This window comes from Nicotiana tomentosiformis, chromosome 6 (genome assembly GCF_000390325.3).
Source record: "Nicotiana tomentosiformis chromosome 6, ASM39032v3, whole genome shotgun sequence".
In the NCBI taxonomy this organism is placed as follows: Eukaryota; Viridiplantae; Streptophyta; class Magnoliopsida; order Solanales; family Solanaceae; genus Nicotiana; species Nicotiana tomentosiformis.
In genome coordinates this window covers 84,008,691-84,022,571 of record NC_090817.1, presented here as the reverse complement: position 1 = coordinate 84,022,571, position 13,881 = coordinate 84,008,691, and the positions used below count along the sequence as shown (strand labels likewise).

Here is a 13,881-nt window from a genome sequence, read left to right as displayed (position 1 = left end):
GAGACGAGGTACAGTCAAGACACTCACTAGTCTAATAACCTGTGCAAAATAATAGAAAACAAATAATAATAAAGGCAGAATAAAACAACCAGTGATATGCACAACAGACAACAAGAACACCATTAATATCACTCAACAATTAATAAACACAATTACACCCAATTAAATCAAGCCCCTCAAATAAATGTCTTTCACATAGTTCTTCGAGATAACTCTCATTCAAATATAATTCTCTCAAATAATTATTTTTCAAATATAATTCTTTCAATAAATCTTTTCAAATACAATTTCCTCAAATAAATATCTTTCAAAATACAATTCTTTTATATGATACTTTCTAAGTAAAAATCCTTTCAAATAAATATTTTGAATATAATTCTTTCAATTAAAAAGTCATCATGTGACACCTCATTTCAAAATCATCAAAATACGGGTCTCAGCCCATTTTTATATTTTTCATAAATACGGGTCTCAGCTCATTTTCATATTTCTACGGCACCTCGTGCCCATAATTTAATCATCATATTTGCCTGATACTTCGTGCCCTCATTTCATATCACAATTGCACGGACAATTCACGTGCCAAATATCATTATCATTTTATCACAGCATCTCGTGCCCACATTTTATATCACAACTGCACGGACAATTGACGTGCCAATATCCCCATTTTCATATCACAATTCACGGCACCTCGTGCCCACATTTCATTTTATAAACCGCCTGGCAATAGCCACACGCTCCCAATTTTAATAAAATCAGATTATTATCAATTTACTAACAACAAGACAAGTTGCACAAGGTATAAAAATAAATACAAGAAAATCACAACATCACATGAAAATTTTCAACACCACAATCCCACATCATCACATATCGTCCCTGACAATAGCCACCCTTATCGCTCCTATTGCCACCCTTATCGCTCCCATAGCCACCCTTATCGCTCCGCCCAGACAATATCAATAGCCACCCTTATCGCTCCTATTGCCACCCTTATCGCTCCTATAGTCACCCTTATCACTCCGCCCAGATAATATCAATAGCCAACAAACACAACAGTGAAATGCCACCCTTATAACCACATAATATCAACGGTGAAATGCCACCCTTATTTCCCCAAAATAACAACTCACACAACACAACAATTTACACGAAAAATTATCACAACAACATAACAAAAATTAATTCATATCACAATATACCCAATGGCCACAACCAAATTTCAAAGCTACAACCAAGTTAATTAATTTCACAGCAAATAGTCAAATGCTCCACACAATGTGTACAACACCCAAAAACAATCAATAGAGATAGAAATTACTCAACATAAAGCAAAGTCTTCATAAAAGATTAAATTTTCAATAATTATATAAACACCTTTTCTTAAGCTCATTTAATTAATTATTTACAGAGGGAAAAATCCAAAATGAAATTAAATTCCAATAATTATCAAGACAGCAAATTCATGAAACTTCATAAATAATCAAATAACAATCACATCACATTGTCATATAACAACAGAGTCAACAACAAGGGTTTAGGCACGACAAGTAGATGATAAAATATATGCCAACAATTATCCAATTTACAACACAATATGCTCAAGACTTTAACTCAATAAAATTTACACATATAAATCAAGTACGTACTCGTCACCTCGCGTACATGGTTTTCAATTACCCAAGTTGCACATAAAACTCAATGGCTAAGGGGAATTTTCCTCACTCGAGGTTAAGCAAGACACTTACCTTTTTGAAGTTAGGCCGATATTCCAAAATAGCCTTCTTGCTTGAATTGACCTCCAGACAGCTCAAATCTATCCAAATTAATTGTATAACGTCATTAAAATTCATCGAAAATAATTCCGGATAATAATACGTCGACTTAAAATTTTATTCCAAAAAGTCAATAAAAGTCAACGCGGGACTCGCCTCTCGGAACTCGACACAATTTTTATGAAATTCGAACACCCATTCCGATATGAGTTCAACCATACCAATTTTATCGAATTTCAATAACAAATCGACCTCCAAATCTTAAATTTAAACCAAGAGGGTTTTCTAAATTTTTCAACCCAATTCACTAATTTAGTGATAAAAACAACAATAGATTCATGTAATTTAACCAAAATCAAGTTAGAAATTCTTATCCCAATATTTTTCGTGAAAAACTCTCGAAAAATCGCCTCACCCGAGCTTTCTTGGTCCAAAAATGGAAGAATGACACGAATTTGGACTTTATTCTTCTTCCCGGGGGTTTGTTCTTCGCGTTCGCGAAGAACAAATTCTTCAAAAGTCATTTTCAAATTCTTCTCAGACAGCCTTTAGTATAATGGTCATAACCTTTTATACAAAACTCCAAATGATGAATGATTTAACTTTCTGAAAACTAGACTCCAAGAGTTATAAGTTTCATTTGTTGTTCATCTCCTAATTCCTTATAGATTATGAGATATAAGCTTCCAAAGTCAGCCCTATGCAACAGAGATTTCCAAACTCTTCTCGGATAGCCTATGGTATATCTACCATAACCTTTCATATAAGACTCCAAATGATAAATGGTTTATCTTTCTGAAAACTAGACACAAAGGGCTATAACTTTTATTTTTGGATTATCTCCAAATTCCTTATAGATTGCAAGATATGAGCCTTTAAAGTCAGACGACGAACAGTAAAATTTCCTTCTTCGCGAACGCGAGAACCTCTTCGCGAACGCGAAGAACAAAGTCCTAGCAGCAAAATCCTTCTTCGCGAACGCGAGAGGCTCCCCGCGAACGCGAAGAACAACACCAGAACCAGCAACCAGCAGCATCAAAACACCCAAACTTGGTCCGGAACTACCCCGAATCAAACTCGGGGCCCCCGGGACCCCGTCCAATCGTACCAACCAGTCCCAATACATAACACAAACCTGCCCGAGGCCTCAAATCACATCAAACAACATCAAAGCCACAAATCATACCCCAATTCAAGCCTAATGAACTTTGAAATTTTAAATTCTATATCTTGTGCCGAAACACATCAAATCAATCTGGAATGACTTCAAATTTTGCACACAAGTCATAATTGACATAACGAACCTATTCCAATTTTCAGAATCGGATTTCGGCCCCAATATCAAAAAGTCAACCCTCCGGTCAAACTTTCCAAAAATTCATTTTTCGCCACTTCAAGCCAAATCCCTCTACGGACCTCCAAATAATTTTTCGGACATGCTCCTAAGTCCATAATCACCATACAGAGCTATTGACATCATCAAAATTCCATTCCGGAGTCGTCCTCACACAGTTCCGACTACGGTAAAAATTCTAAGACTTAAGGTTCCATTTGAGGGACTAAGTGTCCCAAATCTCTCTGAATCATCCATAAATCCAACTCGACCACATACGCGGGTCATAATACATATTGCGAGGCTGCTGAAGACTTTAAGTCACTGAACGGGGCATAAATTCTTAAAACGACAAGTCGGGTCGTTACAGATGGGAAACTGAAACCCTTTGATTTTATATTTAAGGAAATGAACACTTTAGATGCGTGATTGTAGGTAAGGGTTTAAAGCTTTCTGCTAGGAATATAATTATTTAGTTGCCTTGTATGTAAAATACTTATTGTTGCTATGTTTGTGAAAAAAATTCTTAAATTTTGTTTATTTATGTTTTTTGCCCTTGTTCAATCGCTCTAGCTTCTCAGATATTCAGTGGCATCTTAATTCATAACTAGTTAATTTGCCCGCACTTCTCGTGGTCCTTCAGATTGATTACATTAAAATTTTATTGGCATCCTCATACTTTTATTCAAATAATATCATATTTGTATCTCAAGAGCATTCAATGAATTATCAGGGAAATAGTACTCTTTAAAAAATCTTATCTTTTGCATATTCTCCGACCGCAACATTATCAATGTACTTTACTAATCTAATTAACTGGGATTTGTATTGGATAAGCCCTTAGTAAAACCCTCCCTATCAACTACTAAGATGTTTTCCACTGCAAAAAAAAAAAAAAAAAAAAATTTACACTGTAATTTTTAGTTTTATATATATATATATATATATATATATATATATATATATATATATATAATATTTTTGTATTTTATGATATTTTATTAATTTTAAGAATACTATATATAGAAAGAAATCAACTAACATGTGTTACTGGTTGCATGAAAAATTGAAGATAAGTTTACGTTAAGAAATGGACTGATCAATAATTTACCTCAAAGACAAAACAAAATCAAATATAACGTAGAATTCCTCTTCAATTATATACTCAAACAACTCGTATAACAGTAAAAGACAAATATAAAAATTTTCCTCAAGTTTTCAATAACATAATTAAAGTTCCTTTCTCAACTCTTCCCCTAAATAATACCCCAAACATGGCAAGCAAGCTAGATAATTTGTAACATTAAAATATAAAACTGAGAATAGTGTGCATCACCAAGTTAATTTTTTCCGCCGTTTCCATGCATATCCTCTTTTTCAGCGCCTGCACATTTGGTAATTTTCATAGAAATCACATTCTCAGAAAATTGAGTCAGAATGAAGGAATATCTTGAAATTGATCTTATCTTTGTAAAAATCATATGGCAATTTGAGATTAAACAACGCTTACATAAATGAGAGATAGAGGAAATACATAGCGATGAAAGACGGAGAAGATCATGGGATGAAAGGAAGGGTTACGGTCGTCGATACATCAACTTTCAGTAAGATCAAAATTATAGAATTGCAGTGCATAGCGGTTACCTGTTAACAAATATCTGCAAGAAGAAAAAATAAAGCAAAGGCAGAAAGTAATTAACAAATGTTATGTAATATTTAATGAAGGGGTGTGACTTTGAGTTTTTAACAATTAAAATTGGAGAAAACCCCAAAATAAGTAGGAAAAAGATAAATGTAATTCCTAACATTTGAGACATGCCACATCACCTTTCTCATTCCCATAAATATATATATTAAACCTTTAAAAATTCTCCACAAAAAAAAAAGAAGAATATACACCTCAATTGAGGCAATGACCTACTCCCTCTATGACACAATTTTCTTATTATTTTTTCCACAAATAATGATATTTTTGAATTTGAAAATATTTAACTATAAACTTTTTATTTTACACATAATGAGAAGCTTTATAACCACATAAATGTTATGTAATATTTAAGACCACAAGTTAAATCTTTCTTTGTTACTTATACTATGTACTGAGTCAAGCTGTGTTTTACATACTATATTATAAGTGTGAAGACTTTTGGGTAAAGTTATTTTACTAAAATATCCTTCAAAAGCTAAACGACCATTTTACCCTTCAGTTTAAAAATACTCCTTTAACATTGTTGAATAAAAATGTAATTATACATTATAATGAATACCAAAGATAAAATTGAGCACATTTATTGTATATACAAGCTTTAGACATTTATTTTTAATGATAATGATAATAATCCTACGTTATCTCTCATTCTAATTTATTACTTGTGCAAATTTCTGAAGTTGAGTCATTATTCAATTACGATTCATAAGTACTAGCAAATCTTTACTACTGCTCAACATGAATATACAAGTAGAATACATAATGTATTTAGCATTTAACTGATCGGTGAAGGTTATTAATTATCCATAATTGGCTGCTCACTTGACCATTTAATTTCTTTATTATAAGTTTATATTTATAATTTATTGTAGCTCTTTGCTAGATTTGTAGACTACTTCACATCCTTGTTATCTTCTTTTATAGATATTGACTTATGTTATGGAGCATATCGGCAATCTATTTTACAAGGAACATATTTTGTTGAATTTTAATTAAAAAGTTCAAAGTATGCTGCTCAATGTCTCAAAGGAGCACCCCCATGGTTATTGGTCACATTGAAAAAAGCTACTTGGGTGGAAGTGACATATACTAAAATATTTTAACCTAGATTCAATTATCTTGGATAAGATATGTGTAAATTGGTATCTTCTTTTTGAGATCTTTTACAGATATCCACAAAAGATCTTTAGAAAATTATTCATTAAATTTTTTTATTACGAGATATTGACGGTCTCATAAATTTTATCCTCTTAGACTTTTAATCTATATTATTCATTCACAGCCTGACGCAAAGTATATATTGAATTCATTAAAAAAAAAAGTATTGGGAGATCGTCATGAAAAAATAAAGAAATGTCTTTGAGTGGCACTAGGTGTTTTTAGCCCCATAGATCAACTGACTTATCTCCAATGGTGTTATTGATTAGGTATGTCAGTAATTAATACGACACATCTTTCTATGCTCAATGATGTTCTCCTACATACCATTTGAAGAAAGACAATGGACGACTTTTATGAATTAATTTATCAAAATAATAAATCAAACATGATAATCTTTTTCTTCTTCTTGAGACATGCTTTGGTCCTCAATCCTTTTTTCCCGAATTTTGAATGCTCTTGGATAAATCAAACGTAGCTTAAGTTGCCATCGGTGGACATGCAATTTTTTTATTTAGTAGGCTTTTTTTAGCATTTAGTAGTTAGATTTATTTTCTTATACTTCAATTAGTATTACCATCCATAAAAACTTGGAAAATTCTGTGGGGCATCTTTTTTCTTATATTGAATTAGCTAAATACAATTAAAGTCTATCATTTTCAAGAACTTGTAATTTTTATTTTTTTTGTAAATCAAATATATATATGAATATTCTTAGGTCTTTTTTGAAAATTTTGTTCTCATTGACACATAATACACGCGCAATGCGCGTGTCCAAATACTAATAAATTAAAATATATGGAGTATCAAACAAAGGAGTAATATATGGAGTATCAATCAATGGAGTAATAAATAATAACTTTTTGTCAGACTAGTTTTTCTTGATTACCACAAAAATAAATATTTTATGAAATGAATTTAATTAAAATACAACCTATGTTGAATCACTGATTATCTAATGATTAATATAATTTTGTTTAAAATACAAAATACGGCCATTATCAATTATGTAACGGTGTGATATTCGTGGTGATTTTAGACAATGATAATGTTTATGAAGTACTTTATTAGTTTTCTCTTCTATATGAATTTATAATTTTGGTGGAAATTGAACTATTTAGTCATTAAATGTGTTTTTTGGATACTAGACTGATAAAATTAAGAAGAAAACGGTCCCTTCTCTTGAAAAACATTTACTACAATATTTGATTTTTATGCTGACCCAAGTTACATATATAACTACATTAATACACAACTCCTTATCAGTTTCTGATTTTTGGGATCGAAATTCACACAACAATAACATTATTGACATATAACTGTATTTCTCATAAGCAAAGGGAAAAATAAAAGGAAAGGAAAGGAAACATAACGGTATTTTATTCTTTATAAAATTTTAAGGCAGTGCACATGGAAGGGGCCTAAGTAAAGTATCAATAGGACTAGTGTCAGAAATTTAAAAAATGTATATTTTGGAGGGTAAAATTGAACAATCTTCTTAACGGAAAAACAAAATTGTTCAAAGTGAAGCTATTTCAAATTTCCCTCCTCTGAATTAACGGTAAATACAGAACTCTTCTAAACTTGGATTCGAGAATCAAGAACTGACTTTTCTATATCAACACTAATTCTCTTCTCTTTCCCATTTTGAGAAATCCCACCCATATTCTCTACTTTCTTGAGTTCTCCATCATCCATGTGTCTTTGATATTCTATTCCATTTTTATTTTTGTTGAAGTAAAGTTTTTCTGTAACTGGTCCACGAATTGAAACATATCTATTACGATCAGAGTTGCTTCTTGATTGAGAAAGCAGATACAATGGGAATACTCTTTATAGTTGAATACAATAAAAATCCATTTCTCGAATACATGTTGTTTTTGCATTCTTCGAGCTGCTTTCCTCGAGGATCACATTCTTAACGTATGGATTCTCGTTCTCTCATCATTTTTGCATATATCTATCATTAGTAGTACTTCATGTTGAATGTTCTGAGTTTTTCTTGCAATTCAATTTTGTTGTGATGACACTAAATGGTTCTGTGGGCTACAGACATTTTCTTTTAAACTCTACATTTAGGACAGAATCTTGAATTATTATTTTCTTGAATTGCACATAACTATTCGTTTAGGAAAACTATTTTTTATCTTTGATGAAATTGCTACTGATTTCATAAAGAGGATATGTAAGATTCAATTGCTTAATTTCAACAGCTTTTTGTCTTGTACATTTTGCAGGTGGCAGACACGAGTGGAGGGATCTTTAATAAAGTGTAAGTCTCACGATTCCATGCGATTTTGAATAAAGGGTATTTCAGATGATTTCAGCAACATGGTATTTGTTATTTGCAAGGTGTTAATTAATACAAATAAGTATTTATGTGGCAGGGGAAAGCTTATTTACTGGAATGATGATTTGCTTTATTTTAATGATGAACAAGTTGGAGACGCTAATGAACAGTATCATGACCAAGATGGAGGTAGTAATGGAAAGGATTATGACCAAGAAGCCGATGCAGATCAAGTGGCTGATGGAATAGATAATACTGATCTAAATGCAGACATATGAACCAACTATTGATGAAAATGCAGACATTGAGAACCCACTGAACATGCTAAACAGAATGTAGAACCAGCTTATTACGGATGTAGACACTTCCACTGAATGCACTCACTCGTTAGATTATCACTCTGGTACTACCGTTGTATATGCTGCTTAGTTTATCTTTAGTTTCTTGATGCAAGTCAGCTGTCAAGGATTCAAGCATTTGACAACAAGAATACTGATATTTCCTTGGATTTTGCTGGTTAAGATTACATCTATAAGAAACTTGGGTTTATCAGAGAGGATATTTCCTTAATTGCGACTGCTATACAATTGTCTGTCTCAAGAAGTGGAGTTGCTTGACAATGAATGCTAGTGAACTTTAGTTTGTTTTTCTTTCAAAAATGTGGATGACTACTGTGGGGAAAGATGATGTTCCAGTATGTGGTGAAGTTAGATTTTAACAGATATGTTTGGAAATTGTGGATCTAATGGCTTTTACTCTCATCTTGGAGTTAATTTTATGAGCAGATATTTGTTCATTCCTGTTGCTTTCTGCATCTGAGGGCGCAGCATGTGCCACATGCTTGAACAAAGGTTAAAAACTATATTGTTATTTTGTAATATGGCAATGCTAGGTACGATTTAATTTGAAATCTCCAAATCTGCAACGTGGAGCATATTTACAGCTTTTTGAGTGGTGTGTTTGTTGAGTATAGTTTACTGAAATATGTTCAAGTTTCATTGCTCCAGTGGTGAACACCTCCCACTAGTGGTGAACTATCCAGGAGTACACACTACCCGTTAAAAAAATAACGGGTGAATAAGTATGGCGTCGCCCGGACTCGAACCGGAGACCTTCAGTGTGTTAGACTGACGTGATAACCAACTACACCACGACACCTTGGTGCTTTATCCGATGCTACATATTATATATATTATCTAATTGACTTAAATTATTAAAAATAAGGTTTTATATTTTTTTTTTTAATTTAACTTTGCAGGAATCCAACCATTTTCTTACCAAAGCTGGAGACTCAAGTTATACTCAAATGTACAACTTTAAACGTGGTTTTAAATTATTTTGCAGGAATTTCCATCGTATTATTATCAAAGTTGAAGATAAAATCGAACTAATGCTTGTTAGATCATTTTAATCGAGACCTTCAAATTTAAATTTTGCAAGTGTCGCTCACTTAACTAGGTACTTGAGAAATTTAAGAGAACTATAATGAAAAGGAGACGGGTCCAAATATAACTGTATTTCTCGTTAGTTAGTAAAGAAAAAAGGAAAAAGAAACACAATGGTATTTTATTCTTTAGTACCTTTTTAAGTAAGTGCATAAGGAGAAGGAGGCAAAGAAAAACGTCAACAAGACAGCAGAAATTTAAAATAATGTATAATTTAGAGGGTAAATTGTAAAATCTTCTCAAGAATAAAAGAAAAAGAAAATTTATCCCTAGTAAAGGTTGAACATTTGTTCAATTAAGTTCGCGAAGCTATTTCAAAATTCCCTCCTCTCTGATTTAACGGTTTGAGCAGAGCTCTCTTCAAACTTGGATTCAAGAATCAAGAACTGAATTTTCTATATCAACATTCTCTTCTCATTCCCATTATATGCAGTCTTCTGCATTTCAGAATTATTAGGCATTCACTCCCTTATAAATCCCATCCACTTTTCACTTTCTTGAATTCTCATTGATCACCAAATTTCGTTCTTTATCAGGTTAGAAGCAGTCTATATTCCATTGATAAACTCGATTTTTCAGTAGTGCATCTTTGTTATTTCTATTCCATTTTTTATCTTTGTTGAAGTAATTTTTTTTCTGTAACAGGTCCAGGAGTTGAAACATATCTATTAGGAGTTGCTTCTTGATACAAAAAGTTAATACAATGGGAAGACTCTTTTTAGTTGAATGCGATATGAATCCATTTGTCAATTACATCCATTGTTGTATGTGCAGAACTCGAGTTGCATTTCTCGAGGATCGCATTTTTAACGTATGGATTCTCACTCTCTCTGCATCATTTTTTTCATATATACCAGTAGTAGTATTTTATGTTGAATGTTACGTTTTGGGACCCTGGAGTTGTGAGTTTTCCTTGCAATTCAGTATGAATTTGTTTGTGAACACACCAGATGGTTTTGTGGGCTACAGACATTTCCTTTTGATACTCTACATTTAGGACAATCTTTAATTAATTTCTGTTTAGTTGTACTTAACTATTCGTTTAGGAAAAACGATTTTGTATGTTTTGATGTAATCGCTACTGATTCCATAAAGACGATATGTAAGATTCAATCGCTTAATTTCATCAGCTATTTGTATCACGAGTTGTGATTAAGCATTGAATGAGTACTCTTGCGTTGTTCTTTAATATTTCTTGACTAAGCACAGAACAGCTATAATGCTCAATTTTTTGTCTTGTACATTTTGCAGGTGTCATACTCGAGTGGAGGGATCTACCATAAAGTGTAAGTCTCCAAATTTCATGCAATTTTGAAAACTGGGTATCTACACATGCAATTTTTCTGCTGTCTATATGGCTACGTTGAATACCTTTATATACGCAGGTTTAATGTACAAGTACTGGACGACGAGAAATATCTTCGACTAGATAATGGATATACCTTAGCCGATGCTTACTGTGTCGGATGTGGAATGCTACTAGGGTGGAAATTTGTAAGATACTAATAACAAAGAGGATTTGATTTTCATTCTCTCTCTCTTTATATTTTTTCATATATAGAATTTATTCCTTTTTCCAGATTAGAGTCGCCCAACCGTCCATATACTGTAAAGAAGGAAGATTCTTGATGAAATTGTAAGTTTCTTACAAATATGCAAAATGCAACTCTATGCATATCGATCTGATAATGTTAATACAAATTAGTATATTTGTGGCAGGGACAAGCTTATTTACTGGAATAATGATGTTCCGATGAATAATGAAAATCAACTTGATGATGAACAAGGTGAAGGCGCTAATGAACAAGTTCCAAATGATCAAGATGGAGGCGCTAATGAACAGGCTCCTAATCAAGATGTTGATCAGCTGGCTGATGGAATGGATAACATTGATCTGAATCCAGTTATATGAACCAACTAATGATGAAAATGCAGACTTGTAACCACTGATCAAAATGTAGAAGCAGCTCATTATGAAAATAGAAACTTCCACTGAATGCACACACTAAAGCTCATATTCGTAATTGTGTGATATTCTTTCTTTGGTTTTGGTATTACAGTACATATTATTACTTCAGGTTGGACTAAAGCAATTCAAAATGTGAATATTTTCATCCAGAGTAAGCGTGAATATTCATAGTCATCTTGGTTTCTGTTGTCTCCTCTTTTACTAAGGATAGTGCTTGAGAAACTGTTTTAGTAATGACCACAAGCATATGGTCAAATTATTTCCAGTGCTCAAATAACACTGATTTGGGTTTTTCTGCTCTTTTGCAATTCAACAATTTCATGTATTTCAAAGGTGTAACCTTCTGAAATCCAAAGCTCAACAGTCAGTCGTTCGATAGGTGAATGTATGTAACTGTTGTTTCTGTTGTGGTTGTAGTTCATTGCTAAAAGTGTAGGGTGATTGTCCAGAGTTATCCTTTGTGATTTGATTTTCTATCAACATAACAGTTCTTCTGTAACACTGGTACTGCTAGTTTGTTTCTCTCTACTCCTCTCTCTGATTTATATCATCAGATTCTTGTGGGATTGGTATCTGCTCAGGTCTTCTTCTCACACCCACACACAGTTTTTGGATAAACTTAAGATACAAATCCTGTTATTTCTAAGGGTTCATGCTAATGTTGAGCCAAGGAGAAAATGAAGCAGAAACTTGATTTCTGATTCTAAAGATGCCAGCCTCAACAAGAGAAACCTCGTAATCCTTAAGTTTCAGCTTCAGTTCAAACTTTTAACTGCTGAGAAGTACGATTGAAAAGAATCAACAAAGAAATTAGTTAATCAGACGTTAAAGGTTGGTCCAATTCACATTTAGTTGGTTTTCCCCGTTTCATCTCTCATTAACATGCAAGGAAGGTTGTGAAACAGATTTCCTTTGCTATACCTTCAACTTTAAGAGGACAGCTTTCAGTTCTCCACCTTAAAAGTAAATAGTATTTGATCTAGTTATTTCAACTCTTGATCATTTACTAGCACAAGGCTCCTTAATTGCTCCCTATCCATATGTAATGGTGTAGCTTATGCTGAGGTTACTTAAGGCATCTTACTTCAAAAAGAGAAACAATTTCGTGCATAAAGCTTAAATTTAGTGAACCAAGAACAAGGGTCTCAAGATTTTGGACGAGCAGAGCATTTGACAACTCGGAAATGGAAATGGATAAAGCTTGAATTTACCAGTAAAATTTCTGTTTTTTGAACAATGTTGGTATTTATTAGGAATATCAATCAAATCAAGGTAAAAATAAAAAAAAATTGGAGGATTGCACAGTCGTTTCAATCAATCAATTAACAACAACAACGAGCCAGAATATAACCATCGTAATTTCTAGAAATGAACTTTGTTCCTTGAATCTGCAATGAGAAATTACAATATCAAGACCTTAAGAAGAAGAACTAGAACAAAGCTGCTGAGAAACCAACAGAAATTTCCAGAAAATCTACAATTACTACCATTACACTAACCTAAAATCACAAACTAAACAACCTAACCACCAAATCCATAGAGAGTCCTGCCCTGCCTCTTGAGTGCGTAAACAACATCCATAGCAGTAACAGTTTTTCTCCTGGCGTGCTCAGTGTAGGTAACAGCATCACGAATCACGTTCTCTAGAAAGATCTTCAACACGCCACGTGTCTCCTCGTAGATCAACCCACTAATACGCTTCACACCTCCCCTACGAGCCAATCGCCGAATTGCGGGCTTCGTAATTCCCTGGATGTTATCCCTCAGCACCTTCCTGTGCCTCTTCGCTCCTCCCTTGCCCAATCCCTTGCCTCCCTTTCCACGACCAGACATTTTTACACAGAAATTTGAAGATAAAAGAAGCTTCTAGGGTTTTGTATTTGAATTGAAATGTATTCGGCGAGTATAGAAGTGACGGATGGTGCGTATTTATATTTGGTGGATTTCGTGGGCGGTTTGAAATGTGGCGGGGCTAAAATCGTAGCCGCTAAATTTTGGGGGATTTGGTTGTTAATCGACGGATAATAATGGTGATCCGTGTGAAAGGCGGAACCTGAATATGAGTCGTTGATTGAAATATGATCTACGGTGAGGAGTGCAGCTTTGTGTAGAGGTGCGGATTGTGCTTTTTCCACGAGACAAAAGAGGGTACTTTGGTGCGGTCGGAGAATATTAGTTTCTTCTTTTCATATTTTGCTTA

The 13,881-nt window shown here is 33.3% G+C and overlaps 1 protein-coding gene and 1 non-coding gene across 2 annotated transcripts; both read right to left on the bottom strand.

Annotated features, from left to right (window-relative positions):
- Window positions 1–9,351: 9,351 nt before the first annotated feature.
- Window positions 9,352–9,425, bottom strand: TRNAV-AAC (transfer RNA valine (anticodon AAC)). The gene has a single exon. It is a non-coding gene; the product is annotated as a tRNA-Val (tRNA).
- A 3,603-nt stretch (window positions 9,426–13,028) lies between these two features.
- Window positions 13,029–13,600, bottom strand: LOC104088196 (histone H4). The gene has a single exon (XM_018768096.3). It carries the CDS (start codon window positions 13,512–13,514, stop codon window positions 13,203–13,205), a length of 312 nt encoding a protein of 103 aa, XP_018623612.1. The 5' UTR covers window positions 13,515–13,600; the 3' UTR covers window positions 13,029–13,202.
- Window positions 13,601–13,881: the final 281 nt, after the last annotated feature.

Coding starts and splice junctions, on each gene's coding strand:
- LOC104088196 (XM_018768096.3), bottom strand. CDS start 13,514: ATGTCTGGTCGTGGAAAGGGAGGCAAGGGATTGGGCAAGGGAGGAGCG.